Raw genomic sequence first — 23,744 nt, forward strand, 5'->3', positions numbered from 1 at the left:
AGAGATATGATTCACACACACAGAGATCTGATTCACACACACAGAGATCTGATTCACACACACAGAGATATGATTCACACACACAGAGATCTGATTCACACACACAGAGATCTGATTCACACACACAGAGATCTGATTCACACACACACAGAGATCTGATTCACACACACAGAGATCTGATTCACACACAGAGAGATCTGATTCACACACAGAGATACGATTCACACACAGAGATGCGATTCACACACAGAGATGCGATTCACACACAGAGATACGATTCACACACAGAGATACGATTCACACACAGAGATACGATTCACACACAGAGATACGATTCACACACAGAGATACGATTCACACACAGAGATACGATTCACACTACACAATTATGACCGTTTGTCAACTGATGTATGAAGAGGAAAAATGGCACCATGAGCGTGTAACGATTCCCTATTAAAAAAAAAAAGCCTTTGTTAATAGCTTAATGTGCTACAGAGGACACATGTGCTTTATGTGTAAAATCTACATAACATCACACTGTTATTACAGGCTAAGTTCACTGACGCTGATATTGTGTGTGTGTTTAGAGTGGAGGCAGTGATGACACCGTGATGCGCTACTCTTCACAGTACGAGGAGAGGCTCGACCCCTTTGCCTCCTTCAGCAAGAAGGTGAGACGAGACTCAGGCTGATCACTGACGTGTTTAACTGACATCACTACAGAGTAAAGCTTTACGTGAGATCTCATCCTCTCCAAATTTTTGTTCTCAGGAGCGCCAGAGACGATATCTAAGTCTCAGCCCATGGGACAAGGCTACCCTTAGCTTGGTGTGTTCCTCACACACACACACACACACACACACACACACACACACACACACACTGCAGTTGTTTTTCAGTCCACATGCCCCCCAGAGGTGACGTTCTAACATACCAGCATGACATCACCACCACCCCGACCTCGGCTTCATGCCTTTGACCCGTGCTGAGATCTGGCAACCCTGCTGCTTCTAACTGATGTCTGATGGCAGTTCTGTTCTATCCATAAATGTTATAATGAAGCATATTTAAAGTCTTTTCACTCATTCATTTGTACACAAACATTTTCCCTTTAACGTACATTTTCATACGAACATAAACACTTACAGATTCGGTGTGTCTGTATTACAGGGTCGTGTCATCCTGTCCAACAAAATGGCCAGAACCATCGCTTTCTTCTACACCCTCTTCCTCCACTGCCTGGTGTTTCTGGTAACGAGCAATGCATCTGTTATTAGGAGCAGGATAAAGATGATGTTTTGTCAGACAGCGAAGAGACAAAAACTAGAAGCGTGCTAGCGAACGTTAGCTAGAAACGCATTAAATATGCTAGCTGGCAATATTGTGTACCTGAAATGGAGCGTCTGGTTTTGTTTGGTTTTCTTTCCTGTATAAGAAGTGATAGGTTTTTAAAAATCTAGTTTTTTAGATCTTACTGCTACAAGATGAACCTCCTTCTCCTCACGATATTTTGCCAGCCTGCTAATCATTCTTAAATGGACAAACTGTATATGACCGGGAGTTTCATGTTATTATATAACTGTAATATAATGATCTGGTAATATTAATGTTTCAGGTGCTTTATAAAACAGCCTGGAGTGAGAGCATTGGGCGTGACTGTGCTGCGTACTGTGCTAAGAAGTGAGTGCTCTCTCTCGCTCTCTCTCTCTCTCTCTCTCTGTGTCTGTGTCTCTCTCTGTCTCTCTCTCTCTGTGTGTCTCTGTCTCTCTCTCTCTGTGTGTGTGTGTCTGTCTCTCTCTCTGTCTCTATCTCTCTGTCTCTTTCTCTCTCTCTTTCTCTCTTTGTGTCTCTGTCTCTCTCTGTCTCTATCTCTCTCTTTCGCTCTCTTTCTCTGTCTCTCTATCTCTGTGTCTCTATCTCTCTCTCTCTCTGTCTGTCTCTCTCTGTCTTTATCTCTCTCTGTGTGTTTGTCTCTGTCTCTCTCTGTCTCTCTTTCTCTGTCTCTTTCTCTCTGTCTGTCTCTTTCTCTCTCTCTCTCTCTTTCTCTCTCTCTCTCTCTCTCTTTCGCTCTCTTTCGCTCTCTGTCTCTATCTCTCTCTCTCTGTGTCTGTCTCTCTCTGTCTTTATCTCTCTCTGTGTGTTTGTCTCTCTCTCACTCTGTCTCTCTCTTTTCTCTCTCTGTCTCTCTCCGTCTCTCTCTTTCTCTCTCTTTTGCTCTCTTTCTCTGTCTCTCTCTCCTTCTCTGTCTCTCTCTTTCTCTCTCTCTCTCCGTCTCTCTCTCTATCTCTTTCTCTCTCTGTCTCTCTCTCTCTGTCTCCCTCTCTCTCTTTCTCTCTGTCTCTCTCTCACTCGTCTTCTCCTTCATCACTGCCACAGGAGTTGCACTTGGAGTGCTGAACAGATTCCATATTGAATAAGCATTAAAGAAACAAAAATACAGGAAATTTCTCCCTGACATCTCCGTCACACGCTTTAGTCATCGTGATCTCTGATATAAACTCTTTCTCTCTTTCCCTTCACCTTTCAGGTACTCGGACCATCTGCACCGTTTCCACGAGAACGGCGAAAACGGGGATATGTGGCAGTAAACAAAAGAAGCGTGACGTTTAAAGCTGACGGTCTTCATGGTTTCTTTACTCTATCGCTTTAATATATTACTGTAACTTCGACTTAGTACCTTGTATCCTAAATCAACGCTATTCACACGCAAAGGCTTAAATAATTCAAATCAGAGTGTAGATCCTGATTACAGCCGCTAGAGGGCGCACTTCTATTCGTCATTATAGAGTATAAATCAGTATAACGGAGCGTTTGTGAGCATGCAGCTGATTCATAAATCTAATCAAAGAAAACATTCTGCTCTCATTTTAGGGACAAGTTTATTTCTGAATTATTCTTCCTTCTTTCTTCTTTGATTTCTTTAGACACTGTTAATGATTAGTTGGTGATCCCCCCCCCCCTAAATAATTTCAGTGATTTTCAGGGTCTGGGTTTATGTAGTAATGTAGAAATGAATAAATATGATTAGAGTTGTGGAAAGTTATACCTGGGATTGAGGGTCTGTCTGTAAACTGGACAAACTGAACTTTGGTTATTTGAGCAGTAAGATTAGAGATCGGAGATAGCTGAAGATCTCTCTCCTGTTTTGTTCCACACATTACATCAAGTTATGATCTGAATCGTGTAACCAGATGTGAGCGTAATACATTTCCTCTATTTGTTTTTTCTCTTATTAACGCAATAAAATACTTCCAAGCATCTACGACGGGTCGATCGTGGTTATGTATTTATTCATTTATTATGATTTATTAAAGCTTTGCTGGTTAGTGGATTAAGTATAAGTAGATGATTTATTTCTATACGTTCTATAGTCTTCATCTCTCCATCTTAAATCGATATTAAAGCAGCAGTATGTTATTTATTTATTATTTATGTGGCCTTTGGCCTCTCAAATGAGCAAATGCCTCAATCGGTTGTTAGTCGTTTAGGATAAAAGTGTCTCCTAAAATGAGACAGAGAGAGAGACAGACAGGCCGAGAGAGAGAGACAGACGGACTGAGAGACAGACAGAGAGACAGACAGACAGACAAACCGAGAGAGAGACAGACGGACCGAGAGACAGACAGAGACAGAACGAGAGAGAGAGAGAGAGAGAGAGACCGAGAGAGAGAGAGAGAGACAGACCGAGGGAGAGAGAGAGACAGACAGAGAGAGACAGAGAGAGAGAGACAGACCGAGGGAGAGAGAGAGACAGATCGAGAGACAGACAGAGAGAGAAACTGACACGGAGAGAGAGAGAGAGACCGAGAGAGAGATAGACCAAGAGAGAGAGAGACCAAGAGAGAGAGAGACAGAGACAGACCAAGAGAGAGAGAGAGAGTGAGACAGACAGTAAAATGTGAAATGAGTTGGCTTTAAAGGGGTCTTTTAAAGGAATCATTTATAAGACAGTTTTTCATTTTTAAAGTATCCAGTTTTTAAGGTGTCATTCATTCATCACTATGTATATGTATGTGTATGTGACCCGTCACTGATTGTCCTATAGCAGCACAACTAGTACCTAGTTTATTATTTTATTACTTAAAAGTTCATGATTAATATTAGACTTGTATTTAAATGTATTTATCCCTAATGAACAAGACTGAGGTGACTGTGGTGAGGAAAAACTCCCTTAGATGGAAGACGAAGAAACCTCGAGAGGAACCAGACTCAAAGGGGAACCTCATCCTCATTTGGGTGACACTGAAGGGTGTGATTATAAACTGTTATAAACACCAGAGAGTGTTATTATGAATAATGTCCTTTCTACAGTCAGATACAGTCTGAGAATCGTGTATTGATGAGGAGGTCGTTGTCCTTAAACACCACACGGAGTCGGTATCTTCTCTTTAAACGTCTGAAATCTTCATGAAGTGGAATCCAACTGGAGCTGGAACATCTATAGATGCCTCAGGATCCTCACAGGGTTGGTCTCTTCTCACTGAAGGTCTGACATCTTCATGACACCGAACACGACCGGAGCTGGTTCTGTACGATCTCTGGATGCCTCGGGATGGGAAGAAAAAGAGAAGCAAGAGGAGAGAAATTAGTGTATGAGCTGTTTATAATATTAACCAGCACTAGTTAATAATGTGCATGTGATCAGATCTACAGGATCACACAGTTATAGGATGTATCATGTGTATGTCCTGGTAAAGTCATATGTCTTTAATCTACATTTAAACTGGGAGAGTGTGTCTGAGCAGCATTAATATATCAGACATGTGGAGTTACTTCTAAGGAATATCACGTTTCAGGAGAATCAGGTCCATATAAACTCATACTGATGTTTACTAACATGTCTAACGCTCAAGTTCCTCGTCCTCCAGAGCGGCTCTAGGAACGCTCCAAATACGGTTTGTTTGATGTCCGTGCGTCACGAGACGCTCTGTGGGATCACGCCGTCTTTCCTCGAGATGTTTCATGCGGCATTTCACAAAGGTCTTGTTTGTAGATGATGGACTACAGTAATGCCTTCACAGCTGCGCTTTAACAGGAATGAATCAGTGTTCGTGCTGAGGTTTGTGTTTGAGGCCGAACCTTGTAGGGTTCATAATAATTTTTTTTTTTTTTAAAGGACAGGAATTCTAAAAGGAAAAAAAAATTGTATCATGATTTTATAATCAATAAAACATTTCTTGGATATAAAGAAGTTCTTTGTCTTAGTCTTGCTCTTTCTACAGAGAGAGAGAGAGAGAGAGAGAGAGGTGCTTTAATTGATTCTATTGATTAATTCTCTTGAAAAGGCGCTCTGACAGGGGGACAACGTGGCTTAGTGGTTAGCACGTTCGCCTCACACCTCCAGGGTTGGGGGTTCGATTCCCGCCTCCACCTTGTGTGTGTGGAGTTTGCATGTTCTCCCCGTGCCTCGGGGGTTTCCTCCGGGTACTCCGGTTTCCTCCCCCGGTCCAAAGACATGCATGGTAGGTTGATTGGCATCTCTGGAAAATTGATCCTGATCCTGCTGGTGATTTACTAACATCTCGTTCACAAAGACTAACCGATCAGAATCTAATCCTATTAATAAAACCAATAAAATTTTTCCTTCTTAACAAAGAAAACAGAACTCAAATTGTTTATCTGTTTGTATCGATGAACGCTTTCAGGTTTAAAGTCCGGACGGCAGTTTTCAAGAAAAAAAACAACCACACGACATCATAACTCGCTACCAAAAGGTTGTGTTCGTTGTTGGTGACGTGAGCTTGTGATGAAGAGGAAGTGTGTCCTTTACGGTGTTGTGTTGTGTTGTGGTGCTGCACTGGGTGGGGGGGGGGGATTCTGGAGCAGCGGGAGCTCTTTAGACACGGCTGAATAATTCATGTAGTCGCCTTTTAATGCGCATCGTCATCCTGAGCTTTTACACTTTCATTAAAGAGTAACGAAGGCACTCTCCTGTTCAAGTAAACCCACTCACACTGTCTCTCTCTCTCTCTCTCACACACACACACACACTCTTCTCTGTTATCCCGTTTACCACAATTAGCCCCGAGTCGTTTTGTTAACCTGTGGGAGACGGACTGGGTTGTAAATGCGGGAAATGGAGACGAGCTGCAGATGAGGCCATGCTTTTAAAACCCGGCCTGTCAACGATCTGATCTGTTAGCGCTCTGGGGGTGTGAATTAGCATGATTAGCTGAAGCACGCCTACACACAGCACAGGAAGTGGAAGCATTTGTTTGGGGTTTTTTTTGTAGGCATTTTAGTGGCTGAACTCATTTGATCAATGGATAGTTTTGTGGATAAAAGAACACCAGGAGCATTAGTGAGATCAGGCACTAATGATGATGATGGTGAGGAGGTCTGGAGCGAAGTCTGTGTTCCAGTTTATACTGAAGGTGTTCATTTGAGGTTGAGTCAGAGTCAGGGCTCAGTTCAGGACACTCGAGTCCTTCCAGTCCAACATTAACACATCACGTCTTCATGGAGTTCTGTACTTTGTGCACAGGATCGTTGTCGTACTGGGACAGGATTCATCCTCTTAATTCCACCGAAGTGAAACTGTAACGTTACGGAGTACAGAGATAATCTGTACAATGACAGAAGTCCAATTTTCTGGTAACGGTTTAAAAAGGATTGATATACAGTATGTAATGTAGACGTTCCACCTTTATAGTGTGTTTCCTGTTTGATCGGAAGCACAACAGCACCACCGGTGGCTGTAAGTAAAAATACACAGAATGTAAAAGTGTGATATGAAGCTAAGGCTGATTTCTTTCTACTTCGGTCTGTAGATGAACGAGCGAAAGCTCTGAGATTCAATCATAAGCCGTGACTGCGAAAGCGAACGTAGAATAAAGGAGTGAGGAATAAACAAAATGGGTTACTGTGTCAGTTAATGAGTTTTTTGAAGACATTTCATTTACTGTGTGTGTGTGTGTGTGTTTTCTATAATTTATCTTTACTCTGTCTGCTTCTCTATTTCCTTTTTGGAGGTGAAATATTATCGCCCTCTTTCAGGAAACCCCCAGGTTCTCGTTGACCCCTGCTTGGACCGGTTGTCTTGGCAACAGCGCTTCCCATCACTGTCCTCTGTGTGATGCTGGAAGACAAAGTGCAGATGAGTCATTAGATCACGTGATCCTGTTAAGCCAATCAGAGGCTCGTCCTCCCCAGGCTCAGAGCGACCACCAGTGTTAAAACCCTCATAAAGCTCTTTACTTTTCTAACAGCTCCATCCTCCACCTGTGTGTGTGTGTGTGTGTGTGTGTGTGTGTGTGTGTGACACACACTTGACATTTCAAGCTTTCTGATGTGGTGTGTGAGGTGATGTAGATGGATTACGTGGACTTAGCTGTAAACAGTTGATTTAATGTTTTCTCAGATCTGGAAAGATGTTTAAGTACAGATTAAATTCTAAATTAGAAAAGATTCGATCTCTAAATGAATCAAATACAAATGGAAAAATTTAATTCAAAATAAAAAATAACTCAAAATAAATCCATATAAATAAATCAATTATATAGCTAAAGAAAACCATATTTTGAAGACATAATTAACATTTTTGATAATTAAAGAAAGAAATTTCATAAGTAAATAAAAAATAATATTATTTGAATCCCTCGAGAATTTCTGGGTCTAGTGCAGTGAAAGTGGAGGAGGATGAAGAGGAGGAGGATGATTAAATAAATTAGGAGTAAGTTGTGAGTATGCAGCTCATCTCTTAGCTCTCATTTAGAGGGCGGATAGAGGACTGTGTGTGTGTGTGTGTGTGTGTGTGTGTGTGTGTGTGTGTGTGTGTGTGTGTGTGTGTGTGTGTGTGAGAGAGAGAGAGAGAGAGAGAGAGAGAGAGAGTTTTCTGTGTGTGTGTGAGAGAGAGTGAGTGTTTCTGTGTGTGTGTGTGTGTGTGTGTGTGTGTGTGTGTGTGTGTGTGTGTGTGTGTGTGTGTGTGTTTCTCTGTGTGTGTGTGTGTGTGTGTGTGTGTGTGTGTGTGTGTGTGTGTGTGTGTGTGTGTGTGTGTGTGTGAGAGAGAGAGAGAGAGTGTTTCTCTCTCTGTGTGTGTGTGTGTGTGTGTGTGTGTGTGTGTGTGTGAGAGAGAGAGAGAGAGAGTGTTTCTCTCTCTGTGTGTGTGTGTGTGTGTGTGTGTGTGTGTGTGTGTGTGTGTGTGTGTTTTCCTCCCCCTCTGTTCTGAAAGATGTCAATTTAACCTTCTAGTAGAGAACAGCTGAAGGATCAATAAAGTCTTGAATCTTCACTCTCGTCTTTATTTATGTAATAAATGTAATAAATACCACATGTGATCGTGTCCAGTCGTAATCACTAATCATGTCACGCATTAACTTTCTTTTTTTAAGGCATCACATCGTTGTATTATAAAACCTGTTATTATAAAAACAGGTCATATTGGACACGTCACATCATGGTGTGTTCGTCTTGTATTGTGTGTTGTTGTCATGTATTAATTATCGATCCACTGCATCATGCAATGAAGCATGACGTCATATTTCATGTCATGTCACGTCACTGTATCATGTCATGTTGTATCAGCTCGTACTGTATGACATCTTAGTTATGGGTGTGAACATTGTGATGTACTGTACCTGCTCTCTCTCTCTCTCTCTCTCTCTCTCTCTCTCTCTCACACACACACACACACACACACAATGCTGTGGTGTAATTATTCTATCACAATTTTTATCCAGTTATCATTGTGTTGACATTTTTCCCCCCGTCATGCTCCACTCCTCGCAGCACGTTGGACGGAAAAGAAATTCTATTTTCTCATCCAGGAAATGGATAACTCTCAGTGCTCCTGAGGGAAAACCCACCGTATTGATGTTCGCTCTGCTCGAGCCTGTAAAGTTCATAAAGATCTCACTGATCTGCATCAGACATACTGCCTCCTGTTAATACCCCACATGAGGGCTTTGAGATAAGTAACATGGCTCTTCATTTGTGACCACAAAGACATGCAGCGGTTTTAACTTTGTTCTTCAGAGATGAATGCGCCGCCTCACGTGGCTCTCTGCCTAAGAAAGCTCTAGGGCCACACGCGAGTTTTCTTCTTTCGGCTGCTCCCCGTTCGTGGGTCGCGTGAGTGAGTGGATCACGTGAATATTAGATCTGCCACAGATTTTTACGCAGGATACCCTTTCTGACGCTCATATTATCTGAGCACGGGATCCTGCTGCTGGGCCACCGGGATGCCGCATGGACCCTTTTAAGTATGTGTGCAAATCCATTGTGTGATTGTGTCGAGGAAGTCGCCAAATACCGAAACCCATGAGCGATCTTAAACAAACGGATTTAATGGTGTCTTATCTGACGAGTGAGTGAACGGGGAAATGGAAAACAAACTGAGATGCATAGAATAAATGAGAGTTTTGCTATTTGGGACATTAACATACTGTAGGCCTTCATCCAGAGGAAATGACAAACAAGGCAGAAACAAATCCCATTGCTTAGGCCATGGCTGTAAATATAAAGCTGTAAGACACATGATGAGAAAAGCATACGAGGCAACAGAACAGACCCCGGGGTGGGTTGATATTACCCCTTACTCCTGTCCCAGCTGCTGTCCTTTCCTCTCCTCTCCTCCCTTCCCCCCGCTCAGGAGACCACAGCGTGAGAAAGCTTCACCAACAGACAGAGCTCCTTCACTAACAGAGCTCCTTCACTAACAGACAGAGCTCCTTCACTAACAGACAGAGCTCCTTCACTAACAGACAGAGCTCCTTCACTAACAGACAGAGCACCTTCACTAACAGACAGAGCTCCTTCACTAACAGAGCTCCTTCACTAACAGACAGAGCTCCTTCACTAACAGACAGAGCTCCTTCACTAACAGACAGAGCTCCTTCACTAACAGACAGAGCTCCTTCACTAACAGAGCTCCTTCACTAACAGACAGAGCACCTTCACTAACAGACAGAGCTCCTTCACTAACAGACAGAGCTCCTTCACCAACAGACAGAGCTCCTTCACTAACAGAGCTCCTTCACTAACAGACAGAGCTCCTTCACCAACAGACAGAGCTCCTTCACTAACAGACAGAGCTCCTTCACCAACAGACAGAGCTCCTTCACTAACAGAGCTCCTTCACTAACAGACAGAGCTCCTTCACTAACAGACAGAGCTCCTTCACTAACAGACAGAGCTCCTTCACTAACAGAGCTCCTTCACTAACAGACAGAGCTCCTTCACTAACAGAGCTCCTTCACTAACAGACAGAGCTCCTTCACTAACAGAGCACCTTCACTAACAGACAGAGCTCCTTCACTAACAGACAGAGCTCCTTCACTAACAGACAGAGCTCCTTCACTAACAGAGCACCTTCACTAACAGACAGAGCTCCTTCACTAACAGAGCTCCTTCACTAACAGACAGAGCTCCTTCACTAACAGACAGAGCTCCTTCACTAACAGACAGAGCTCCTTCACCAACAGACAGAGCTCCTTCACTAACAGACAGAGCTCCTTCACCAACAGACAGAGCTCCTTCACTAACAGAGCTCCTTCACTAACAGACAGAGCTCCTTCACTAACAGAGCACCTTCACTAACAGACAGAGCTCCTTCACTAACAGAGCACCTTCACTAACAGACAGAGCTCCTTCACTAACAGAGCTCCTTCACTAACAGACAGAGCTCCTTCACTAACAGAGCTCCTTCACTAACAGACAGAGCTCCTTCACTAACAGACAGAGCTCCTTCACTGACAGAGCTCCTTCACTAATAGAGCTCATTCACTAATAGAGCTCCTTCACTAACAGACAGAGCTCCTTCACTAACAGACAGAGCTCCTTCACCAACAGACAGAGCTCCTTCACTAACAGACAGAGCTCCTTCACTAATAGAGCTCATTCACTAACAGACAGAGCTCCTTCACTAACAGACAGAGCTCCTTCACTAATAGAGCTCATTCACTAACAGACAGAGCTCCTTCACTAATAGAGCTCATTCACTAACAGACAGAGCTCCTTCACTAACAGAGCTTCTTCACTAATAGAGCTCATTCACTAACAGACAGAGCTCCTTCACTAACAGACAGAGCTCCTTCACTAATAGAGCTTCTTCACTAACAGACAGAGCTCCTTCACTAATAGAGCTCATTCACTAACAGACAGAGCTCCTTCACTAATAGAGCTCATTCACTAACAGACAGAGCTCCTTCACTAATAGAGCTCCTTCACTAACAGACAGAGCTCCTTCACTAATAGAGCTCCTTCACTAATAGAGCTCCTTCACTAACAGACAGAGCTCCTTCACTAATAGAGCTCCTTCCCCACCTGCTGTATCCTCAGTCTTGGATGTGACAGCGGATGTATTCCACTTGTCCTATCCAGATTTGGCTCTAATCCTAACTCTAATTCCTCGCCCTAACCCACGTGACACAGAACAACGTGACTCGCCATGAGTGTGTATGCAGTTTGGGACGGAGCCTGAACTGAGGACGTCCAGGAGAAACAGCGCGCTCCTGCTTGCGCGCGGCTCCTTTAAGACGCACGGAGGAGAATCTCAGTGTAATACAGAGAAGAGAAAAAGGCTCAGCTGCGCTTCCCCCTCCATCTCCATCCGGTTCGTGCGTCTTCGGACGCTCGGGGAGCGACATGGAGATCCTGTAGGCTGTTTCCTCGCGCTCTTGTCCTCCTTCTACTTCTAATCCTGCTCATTATCATCCGGAAAGCTGAACGGATACCGACTAGGTGTGATCATGCTTTATTGAGCACGGTTGGAGGTTGCCGGCTGTAGCGGTCATGCAGTGAGTCGGATCCGATGTGAGGTGAGCATTAGGGCGGGTGGTATAAACACACACACACACACACACACACACACACACACACACACACACACACACACACACACACACACACACACACACACACACACACACTAACTAGCAAACGATTATTCGACTAATCGGGCCGCGGTTTAAAAGCACCAGCTATGAATGTCACATCTGGTCAGTAGAGCAGATGTTAGAGCTCAGGTGTAGCTGCAGATGTGTCGGTGTTTCTCTGCGCTCGGAATCCGTCTCTTCTTCCTCCTTAAGCACATCCGTGATAATCGTATTAATCGATTAATTTCTGCAGTTTTGCATTATTATTATTATGATGATGATGATGATTTTACGCACAATATAGGAGAAACTTGGCCGAAGGTGCGCAGGAGGCTGTTGGATTAATTCTGTTGGACTAAAACAGACGTTTCGGGGACTGAGACAAGAGGAGAGGGGGAGGAGGAGGGGGTGTGTGTTTCATTCATGAAAGCAGCAGTGCATCAGTAGAAATGCTCTGTATCCTACACAGGTTGTGAACATAAACACTTCCGATCACCATTTAAATCACCACCAGCAGCAGCAGCAGCAGAAACACTCCAAGCTCTTCTTTATAAACAAGTCAATAACACCAGGCTTGCTTATGATCATCTGAAACACACGGAGATGCTCGGTGTTGCCAAGTGCTGACATTATCCCCATTTACAAACATTTTTTTCCTTTAATAATGGATGATGAGACATTATGGTGGTGATCGGATCATGACATGATCCAGGGTGGGACGAGAGCCCCAAAATCCCTCAGTGATTTTTTTTTTAACTGAATCCGAAAAATATAAAATTTAGTTCGTAATTAAATTTCTAAGACCTAATGGTTTCTATAGCAACAGCTTGGTTTTCCACCATGTGAAAGTCTTCATGAAGGTGGTGTGTGAGCTTTCTGCTTTTTCGGTAAGCTCCATTTTTGTTGTGGTTATTGTTGTACTGCAGAGATTTTACAACACTGAATGTTCTAACAAATGGTTCAGAATCATGACATGTTCATTAATAAATGAAAAAGTTTAACCGCCGGCTAATTACTGTTTTAAAGGGACTGATAGGCTTCAGGAACAGTAAGAGAAACAGTTACACATCACACTGTGTCATCGTTGATTAGTTTCCTATAACAGGGTTTATTTCTCACTTTATGGAAAGCCATTTAACACAAAAACAAACTAAAATATCCAGAACCTTAACCTCCTTTTTCTTTTGGCTGTAGTTTTGATGACTCAGTCCTCACAGCCTCCACCTTTCTGGAGCGAATGTATTGATCTTGAGCTAGACTCGGAAGGTGAATAAAGAGAAGTTAGGATCTGATTTCTGTGCCACTGGCTTTGTTTTTCTGACTAGAGCTAAAACTCTCTTGCCTTTGACCTGGCAATCTGATTGGACATAGATATGCTATTGTCTCACAAAGAGAAAGAGAGAGAGAGAGAGACAGGGGGAGAGAGAGAGAGACAGGGGGAGAGAGAGAGAGACAGGGGGGAGAGAGAGAGGGAGAGAGAGGGAGACAGGGGGAGAGAGAGGGGGAGAGAGGGGGGGGAGAGAGAAAGAGAGAGAGAGAGAAAGAGAGAGAGAGAGAAAGAGAGAGAGACAGGGGGAGAGAGAGAGGGAGACAGGGGGAGAGAGAGAGAGAGACAGGGGGAGAGGGAGAGAGGGGGAGAGAGAGAGAAAGAGAGAGAGGGAGAGGGAAAGAGAGAGGGTTGTTTTTTCTGTGTGATTAGAATCATGGTTTCAACATGTGCTTAAGATTTTGTAAGAAAGCAGACCTCTGTATTTATGTGTGTGTGTGTGTGTGTGTGTGTGTGTGTGTGTGTGTGTGTGTGTGTGTGTGTGTGTGTGTGTGTGTGTGTGTGTGTGTGTGTGTGTGTTATGCCATCTGCATTACTATAACAGAGCTGCACACACCCGAATGGACAAAGCTAAACTTAGAAATCACGCTGGTGGTCACATCCCTGGGGTGTTTACATGTCACTACGGAGCTTCACTCTTCCATTTACACACTTTGAGTACCAGTGTGTTTGTTAGGCTTTCTGCACGAGTGTGTGTGTGTGTGTGTCTGAGCATGTGTTAAGTTAAAGACAACTTCAATCTAGGTACAATAATAAAATATTAAAGATTATTTAACTTATTAAAACTAAAATAGCCCAAGAACTTTTTCCCTTTCCCGTATTAACCCTTTGTAGCAGCACGCTGGCGATCCATCGCTCCTGTGGAGTAGACATCAGCTCATCAGGTATTTTCAATCAGCATAATTAAATGAATTATTTTATCATGAGTCTGATCTACAGTACATCGGGACTCGGTCGGCTTTCGTCTGTTTTTTCTTCTGTCGATTATCCTAACACAGAATTTTAGACATTTTCAAAATTAGAGATGTTTATGAATAAGCACTTGGGACAACTCAGTGAGCAGACATAGGTTTGATATCAACATTTACTTTGTTGATAGAAACATTTCTGTCGAAAATATCCGTTTTTCTTTTTTTTTTTCTTTCAAAGAATATATCGTCTTTAGTCTTTAGAAAATTCCCTTGATGTATATGCATGGCTATGCTAATTAGTACCCACCCCATATTGTCCTGCCAGTCTAATAACCCGGCCTGCTTAATGAGCTGATAGTAAATAAACTCTGTTGTAAGTCAACACATGGCTGTTTTTCTGGATGTACATCATCATCATTTTGTTTACAGCCATCACAAACAGAGCTCATGATGATTTCTGCATATTGACATACTGTTTAAATGGATGAACAATCTGAGACTCTGAGAACCACTTTTTTGTGAGTTCAGAGTAACACAAAGATGGTTTTACTGGGCAGCTTGTTTATCTCTCAAACATTATTTATCTCTAAAGGGCATTGAACCAGCATCATAGCCTGGATGTCTCCTCTGCATAACGTAGTGCGTCATAGGAAAATGAGTCTCACACACACACACACACACACACACACACACACACACACACACACACACACACACACACACACACTGCTAAGCATGCGGAGTTCCTCTCTGCAGAGTCCATGGGTATCGGCTTGCAGAGATGTCTTCAACAGACCTGCAGTAGTCTGTGCTGTATTCTGATTATGAAACAGTTAAGGCTCGTTACTGTGACCTTCTGAGGGTTACTGCTGATCTCAGATCAGCCAGAAGGAGTAGGAGATCACATGCTCACCACCAGCGCTGTGTGACTCGACTGATCTGAGGTCAGCGATTTGGGCAGTAGCACAAACTCTGGATTCTTCATTAGACCACCCCACACACACACACACACACACACACACACACACACACACACACACTCGTGCAGAAAGCCTAACAAACACACTGGTACTCAAAGTGTGTAAATGGAAGAGTGAAGCTCCGTAGTGACATGTAAACACCCCAGGGATGTGACCACCAGCGTGATTTCTAAGTTTAGCTTTGTCCATTCGGGTGTGTGCAGCTCTGTTATAGTAATGCAGATGGCATAACACACACACACACACACACACACACACACACACACACACACACACACACACACACACACACACACACACACTTCCACTCTTTCACCCACATGACCCGGAGGGCTCTTCTTACCTAGACACACACACACAGATTGTTTCAGCAGCTGAGATGGAGTATAAAAACACACCTCTCTCTCTCTCTTCCTGTTCTCGCATTGATTGTTAATACACATAAACTGGAATGATAGATTCTCCGTACGTCCTGGTCGTGCGAATCCCCAGATCGCTGCACTGAACGCTATAAATCACACACAACAGCAGCTGCATAAACTCTTAACATCTCATACAGCTTCTGTACTATCACTAAGTGTTCTCCTATCAAAAAGGCTTCCAGGTATAAATGGGTATACATTTTTATTGCTTATATAATTACAACTCATTCATCCATCCATCGTTTCAGTAAACGCTTCATCCTACTGTAGCGAGGGCCGCCGGTTACAGATGATTCTTATTCGCATAATTATTGAAAAAAAAAATCTTCTACCAGTAGATATCGATATCAAAGCTCCGATACACCAAGCCATTCCTGACATCCTCTCAGTAACCATGCCAACCAACCAATCTGACCGCAGGTGTATCAGCAACACGCATCACGGCAATCTGTGCACATGAGCTATGTCGTGTCGGATAAAAACGCACATACTGTACGGGGTGTAAAAAAACACACCGGAGGATCGGATTAAAGACCGGTCCAGCGTCTCGGGTCAGAATCGGTCCTGACGCTGATACTCAGTATTGGGTTGATGTGTCACTTTAGTGTTTGAGTTTAATGTTAACGATTTTATATTAAGAATCAAAATGATTCGAAGTCAAACACCATTCACACTCATATCAATTCCATTCATTCGCCAAAATCCTTCTAGTAAGGTCGGCAGGCACTTATTTCCAGGGATTTCAGTACAGCGTAACAGATATTGCGTCATCAGGTAGGCGTGGCCTATTTGATAATCTAACCCTAACCATAACCATAACCGTAGTTTTTGGTTGTTGATTTGTTTTCTAAAATAAATCTACCTGTATGACTGTTTTGTCCTTCGTAGTATGCTGGGTTTTTTTTTTCCAAGACCTCCGGAAACACGCCCACTTTACCTCCTGGTAACGAAACCCCTGGAATTTAGTGCCTGCATAGTAAGGTCCGACTCCTTACGGCGGCCATCTTGGTCCCGGTCCTATTTAGTAATTTTCAGACAAATATCTACTTGAACATTGAGATGTTTATACCTGAGAAAGTTTGATACCTATTAGAAATCTGACTCAGTGATCTAAACACCGTCTGGTCTTTGACTCGTATACGGTTATACCTGTTAGATATCTGTACATGCATCAGATTATGAACCTTATCTCAGGCCGAGGACTTTCCCGTTCACGTTTCTGTGACGAAGGACGACCTTCTCAGACCCTGATCTGATCACTCGACAATGTCCTCACACTGCGGGACAAACAGAACTGCAACATAAACGATCATTACAGCACTAAGTACGCCAGAACCCAGGCTAAGCTCATAGCTGAGCAGTCGAGCGTTATGGATTGTTCTTAAGGAACTAAAACAAAGTGGCTCTCTGGTTTTCACACCTGGGACACGACTGTCCCCATTTCTGTTGCATATGTAGGATAAACAGAGTAGAATAATTCAACTTCAAGGCACATGACAGATTTAGACTAATGTCCCAGTTCTAATATAGTATAATACTCTATTCGGTATTCTATACTATCTTACTAGCTCACACAGGGATCTACATCATTAGGTAATTCAGGGTTTCGCAGCACTTTGGAGTTCGGGCGGCCCGCCTAAGCTGGGAAACCCTACCGCCGTAACGAGGTCGTCGAAAAAAAAAAAATCCGCTGCACAAAAGGCCGCCAAGTGCATCACGGAGAATAGCGCGGACGCGCTTCACACCGCGAGCGGGCACGCGCGCCACACGGCCGAAATGAGAGAAAGACGTGGTCCGTCACTGTCTGGAGGATAACTAGCCAGTTGATAAAAGGCGTGACCGTGAGAGCTGTAAGTAGACGTATGTTCTGGGTTTATTTAAGCCTGTTATTGTATTAGTCTGTAGTTCTTGCAAATTTAAAGTAAGTTAGCTGGTGATTTTGTTGTTTGAGTTCTTCACCTGCTAGCTAGGATGCACATGCCTGTTTTTAATAATTGTTAAACGTAGTACAGAGTCTGTGGTCTATCTCACAAAGAAGCCCCGCCCCCTGGCCCCGTCCCGTCCCCTGGCCCAACCCTACCACCTTAACTAACTAATTTTCTGCGGGAAACCCTGTAATTCATTCTTTATTCATCATTACGGGGATTATTTTTACTTTGTTAGTTTTGTGTCAGCGCTCTCTGTTTTCCGGCACATGGAGTGCAGTGTGTTCAGTATGACTTTGTGTCACCAAGCCGATCTTGTTAAGAGTTGACCTCGGCGTAAGGTCCTTCTGAACGCGGCCGTCCTTCAAGCCTGTTGTTTATTACAACCTGCTGAGGATCAGGCATTAAATAGCTCCTGTTCACTATAGGCACGAGCCAACAGCATGGTGTTCAGCATCTCAGTGTGTAAACTAAAGGACAGATTTTAGTGTGTTTTACAGGTAAATTATACATCAGTGTTTATTATGTGTCATGTTAAATGTGTCATTTGGCAAAATGGCTAATCAGGAAAATGACAGATAAAGGCTTTGTATAATTTCATGATTTAATAATTCTACTCTACTCTAATCTGTGCCTTTGCTTTTCACACCAGTTCCTTCACTTGGGCATCTTCTGTATCTTTGGGTTTGAACATTCCTGAATGTAAAGGACCTGAAATATTCTGTCCATATTGTGTAATGATGGACAGGTTCAGGTTCTTGATGCTGTATATATCCCAGTTTTATCCTCCCTCAATTCATCTGTGTTATTTAATGTCTTATTGAAACGTAACTTCATCTTTAAGTCAAACTGAAAGCAGGATCATTAGTGATGTACATTTAACAGCCTCCTTATTCATGTAGCTTATAGATGTGAGAGCTCCTCAGGGACGGCTAGGGTTATTAATGTGAGCTGCTCTGTGGTATAGTGTGGGGCACTCTGCCTGTCTCTCTCTCTGCCTGTCTCTCTCTCTCTGTCTCTCTCTCTGCCTGTCTCTCTCTGCCTGTCTCTCTCTCCCTGTCTCTCTCTCTGCCTGTCTCTCTCTCTGCCTGTCTCTCTCTGCCTGTCTCTCTCTCTGCCTGTCTCTCTCTCCCTGTCTCTCTCTGCCTGTCTCTCTCTGCCTGTCTCTCTCTCCCTGTCTCTCTTTCTGCCTGTCTCTCTGCCTGTCTCTCTCTGCTTGTCTCTCTCTCTGCCTGTCTCTCTCTCTGCCTGTCTCTCTCTCTCTGCCTGTCTCTCTCTGCCTGTCTCTCTCTGCCTGTCTCTCTCTGCCTGTCTCTCTCTCCCTGTCTCTCTTTCTGCCTGTCTCTCTGCCTGTCTCTCTCTGCCTGTCTCTCTCTCTGCCTGTCTCTCTCTGCCTGTCTCTCTCTGCCTGTCTCTCTCTGCCTGTCTCTCTCTCTCTGCCTGTCTCTCGCTGCCTGTCTCTCTCTCTGCCTGTCTCTCTCTCTCTGCCTCTCTCTCTCTGCCTGTCTCTCTCTGCCTGTCTCTCTCTCTCTGCCTGTCTCTCTCTGCCTGTCTCTCTCTGCCTGTCTCTCTCTCCCTGTCTCTCTTTCTGCCTGTCTCTCTCTGCCTGTATCTCTCTGCCTGTCTCTCTCTCTGCCTGTCTCTCTCTGCCTGTCTCTCTCTCTCTGCCTGTCTCTCTCTGCCTGTCTCTCTCTGCCTGTCTCTCTCTCTCTCTGCCTGTCTCTCTCTCTCTGTCTCTCTCTCTCTGCCTGTCTCTCTCTGCCTGTCTCTCTCTCCCTGTCTCTCTCTCCCTGTCTCTCTCTGCCTGTCTCTCTCTGCCTGTCTCTCTCTCCCTGTCTCTCTCTGCCTGTCTCTCTCTGCCTGTCTCTCTCTGCCTGTCTCTCTCTTCCTGTTTCTCTCTGCCTGTCTCTCTCTGCCTGTCTCTCTCTGCCTGTCTCTCTCTTCCTGTTTCTCTCTCCCCCTTTCTCTTGCTCCCTGTCTCTCTCTCTCACTGTCTCTATCTCTCTCTCATTGTCCCTTTCTTGCACTGTCTCTGGCTCCCTGTCTCTCTCCCTGTCTCTCTCCTTGTCTCTCTCTCCCTGTTTCTCTCTCACTGTCCTTCTCTCTCACTGTCCTTTGCTCCCTGTCTCTCTCTCCCTGTCTCTCTCTCTCCCCGTCTCTCTCACTGTCTCTCTCTCCCTGTCTCTCTCCCTGTCTCTCTCCCCTGTCTCTCTTTCCCTGTTTCTCTCTCCCTGTCTCTCTCACTGTCTCTCCTTATTGTCCAAATTAACAAATATAGAATGTTTTATTGCGTTCATCGCTCATATAAGAGCTAAAACAGACAAACGTCAGAACATTCATTCATTCATTCATTCATTCATTCATTCATTCATTCATCTTCCACCGCTTATCCAAACTACCTCGGGTCAGCCTACCCAAGAGCAGCCTAGTTTTAGCGTTATGCTATCGATCTGAACATGTTTGTATTTCTCTCCCTTATCCACTTGGCTCAGTTTCTCCTCACATCTGAGAGACGATGTTGTCATTTTAAGCATATCTGGATGTGAACATGTGAGTACCAACATTTAACATTTCTGTTGTCGCTAATTTTGGACAATAGAATAAAAGCTACTGCTACTGAATAGGAAGCAAACAGGAAATTGCTGGAAATTCAAACAGGAAGTGAGGGATAAGGTGAGAATCCATGGCAGTTTCCAGGATTTGTCTGTCATGCAGTTGTGTATATTAACTGTATGCGATTTTTTTCATCGTTTGTCACAAGTGGCCTTTGTAACTGATATTTGAGTATTTGAGGCACTTGTATTTGAGTTTTAAATGTAAATCAAGTAAAGACTTGTAACCTTTTGTTGAGATTTACCTAAAATGATCGAAAATATATCTAATACGGATCTTGCCATCATTAAAAATTATTTATCGAACGTATTCCTTAATGTAAAGATCATAACATGAACCATCGAATGCCATTGAAGCCATCCGAGTACATCTGATATCAACCGAAGGAAATAAGTAATGAAACTTGTGGAATTAAGAATGTTCATTCATTCATTCATTCATTTTCTACCGCTTATCCGTCACGGGGAGCCTGTGTCTATCTCAGGCGTCATCGGGCATCGAGGCAGGATACACCCTGGACGGAGTGCCAACCCATCACAGGGCACACACACACACTCTCATTCACTCACACACTCACACACTACGGACAATTTCCCAGAGATGCCAATCAACCTACCATGCATGTCTTTGGACCGGTGGAGGAAACCGGAGTACCCGGAGGAAACCCCCGAGGCACGGGGAGAACATGCAAACTCCACACACACAAGGCGGAGGCGGGAATCGAACCCCCAACCCTGGAGCTGTGAGGCGAACGTGCTAACCACTAAGCCACCGTGCCCCCCGAATTAAGAATGTATTGTTGATAAATCATAAAAACACTAGCAAGTCCACCAAGCAAGTAGATGCTCCAATGTGCTGCCTCAGAGGTATAATAATCTTTGGTGGGGTATCTTGGTAGCATCATGCATTTACACAAACTATGGAAAAATCAAGTGGGAACTATGGGTACTACTATATATTAACCTTAGCAAAAACCTCATGGGGGAAAGGTTTGGCTATGAGACCTAATGCTCCAGTGGGTTTATTTTCCTATTCAAAATATTTACCCATGAGGTAACTGCGTTTATAGTGGTAAAGTAAAAGCTCCCATCCAACCCAATTCTTCCATACAGTATACCGACCGAGCGCCGTGAAGTTTAAGCTTCTTCATCATGTTCATGAGGTCTTCTGGCTTTTAAGGAGGACAGAATTCTTATGCAGAAGGCATAGATGGACCCTAGATGTTCTCCTGGTTGATGCTGACCGCTGACCTAGTTTCTGTTTCCTGGTTGTATGTTGTAGTAAATGTAGTGTTTCTGGAAATGAAAAATCAGGCTAGAAATAGAGACTTTGTCACATTGTCCTTGAAAAAACAGTTACATTCACCTCTCATAGCACTACCAGATCCCAAGCCTCAGTTTTTGTTGGAAGTGTTTTGGAAATTAGCTTTGCTTGTGAACTCCTGTGAGAAACCCTACTTGGAAATGAGCTGAGCACATTGGACGCATCGCACAAACAGTCTAAAAATAAAGCAGCATTTGGAACACACACACACACACATACAGACACACACACACACACACACACATACACACGTGATGACATGATAAATGGGGTCCGGTTTGGCCTCGGCTGTATTCTCCACAAAAGTGAAGCCCCAAATAAAAGCTGTGAAAAGGAGAGAATAATGCAAGAGGGTGGGAAAATACAGAGGGGGGGGGGGGCGCAAATGGTATAATTTGCATAGAAGAGTTCTTTCAATAGAGCAGGGAGAAAAGAGAAGGGGAATAGACGGAGGGAGATGACAGAGAAAAGCTTGATGTCGGTTGGCGCTAATAGAATGTGTTGGTTTTTCTTGACACCACAAAACCACAAAGAGAGCTTGTCTGTGATACAATGAGCTGTTGGCAGCAGAGCTTGGCGAGACTTGTGGGAGATGGATAGACAAAGAGAAAGAGAGAGAGAGAGAGAGAGAGAGAGAGAGAAAGAGACTCAATGAGGCTCAGTCTGAATGGGGTGGAAAGGAGCCGGTTGTCAGCTTGGTTTAGGAAAGAAAGTGCTGGCGGATTCACACCTCTGCTCCTGAACACATTCTCCATTCTCACTCACATCGGGACGAAAGTAGGCCAGGGGATTATTTCAGCATCGCTCGTTCTTGTTCGTGTACATTCAAAGACAGAGTTGGTCAGACTTAAAGGAACCTAGGATAAGGCGAATTTAAGGCTAATAATCGGTGTGTTGTTGAGTTTCTTTTCTTTCTCTGTCATCCGTCTATCTTATCAACCCTGTTCCATGTCTCCCCCTTGAACTCATAAACACCTTTTCTTACACACTCCGCTTCTTTAATCGATCCGTATGCTTGATAGCGAAAGCGTGGCAGTGTGTTTTTCCGCTCAGTGCCAGGCACCAGTTTCCACTATCAGGACACTGTAGCAGTCTTTCATTGATACAAACCCGTTTCTGTCACTTTGTATACTGTGAAACATGCACAGCGATGTTAACCAATAGTCAGCCTCGTCCACCCCAAGACCAACCCCTGTTCAAATTCTTCTCTTTCTTCCTCCATTCTCCTTGTCTTCCTCGTCTATGGCAGGATGTCTGATCCGTTCTTTCTCTTTTTGTCTCGCAGTGTGCTGCCAGGCCGTTGGCATGGCCCAGGGATGAATGGTGAAGGATCGCCCGGCAGCCCGGAGCTCTCCTCGTGCCCGCTGCCTGACTGGAAGGAGTTCTGTGAGTTGCATGCCCGTGCCTCTGCTGCAGACTTTGCCCACAAGTTCCGTCAATTTGTCACAGAGAACCCATGCTACGACGCACCGGGAGCTGACGCCAGCTTCTCGCGTCACTTTGCTCGACACTTCCTGGATTGCTTCTCTGCTGCCCTAAATCAGGCACATCAACCCGGGTCACCTGGTGCTTCCTTGGCACCCAAGTACGCAATTGCACCTTTCGCAGGGATTCAAGGCTGCCCGCTACCCTCCTACAACCACGAGCTCTACCAGCGCAGGAAAGAGACAGGTGCCTCTAGCGAATCTCTGGATAGCATGGACAGCGTAGGGGGTGGAGCCTCTGCAAGCTCTACCCTCCACGGGCACAGGGTGGCAGCGCTGGGTCAGTCACGAAGTTCAGAGGATGTTTCCATGGGTCACTCTAAGGCCCGATTCAAGAAAGGTTTCTCGCTGAGGAACATGAGTCTGTGTGTGGTAGATGGGGTGAGGGAGATCTGGCAACGGCGTGCACCACCTGAGCTAGATACGGTGGGCACTTGTGTCAGGAAGTCAAACGGAGCTGAGGCAGGTGGACATGACCGCTGGAGCCAGAAGCTGAGGTGGGCACGAGGCTTACAGGGTCACCGTGCTGAACTCCTGGAGATCCAGAGGGAGGGAACTCTGCGCTACATGGTGGCAGATGATACCAACTGTATGGGCACTGCACAGTGGCAGAAGTGCAGGTTGCTGCTCAGAAAGACAAGAACCAGCTTAGAAGGTGGCGAGAAGTTCCTGCTTGAGTTTTATGTACCACCAAAGGTAGGAGCGCAGCTGCAAAGTTTTAAAACATGTTAAAAACATCTTAAGTTTGTAATTCTACCCAATACATTATAACCTAGTGCACTATTCTGGTGGTTTTGTGCACATAACATCCCATCAAACACTAAATTATGTCTAGGTTAAGAAACCTCTGTGCACTTCATTTGTGTTACAGTTTTACAAATGCGTGTGAATTTGAATCCCGTCCAAGTTATTCTACCATTTCTTATAGCTAGCTGGCTAGCTACAG

General features: G+C 44.3%; 2 protein-coding genes across 4 annotated transcripts in view; both read left to right on the forward strand.

The window, feature by feature from the left end:
- Positions 1 to 3,262, forward strand: part of cux1b (cut-like homeobox 1b) — a 137,285-nt gene extending 134,023 nt beyond the window's left edge. The window contains exons 19-23 of the mRNA XM_047806614.1: positions 588 to 671; positions 772 to 828; positions 1,171 to 1,251; positions 1,616 to 1,680; positions 2,528 to 3,262. Coding sequence (XP_047662570.1) covers positions 588 to 671; positions 772 to 828; positions 1,171 to 1,251; positions 1,616 to 1,680; positions 2,528 to 2,588 — 348 coding nt within the window. The 3' untranslated portion in view covers positions 2,589 to 3,262. The remainder of the gene's footprint in view (positions 1 to 587; positions 672 to 771; positions 829 to 1,170; positions 1,252 to 1,615; positions 1,681 to 2,527) is intronic.
- Positions 3,263 to 11,197: 7,935 nt separating this feature from the next.
- LOC113640366 (SH2B adapter protein 2) overlaps positions 11,198 to 23,744 on the forward strand; it is a 31,282-nt gene continuing 18,735 nt past the window's right edge. Inside the window, exons 1-2 of one of the 3 annotated variants that reach the window (XR_007139136.1) lie at positions 11,198 to 11,756; positions 22,600 to 23,494. Coding sequence is in view for 2 of the 3 variants with exons in the window: in XM_027142835.2 (XP_026998636.2) it covers positions 22,631 to 23,494 (864 nt within the window). In the remaining variant the exon portion in view is untranslated. Of the gene's footprint in view, positions 11,757 to 22,035; positions 22,204 to 22,599; positions 23,495 to 23,744 lie in introns of those variants that run through there. The other 2 variants (XM_027142835.2, XM_027142836.2) reach the window with 2 other exon arrangements.

Source organism: Tachysurus fulvidraco, chromosome 22, assembly GCF_022655615.1.
Source record: "Tachysurus fulvidraco isolate hzauxx_2018 chromosome 22, HZAU_PFXX_2.0, whole genome shotgun sequence".
Lineage (NCBI taxonomy): Eukaryota > Metazoa > Chordata > Actinopteri > Siluriformes > Bagridae > Tachysurus > Tachysurus fulvidraco.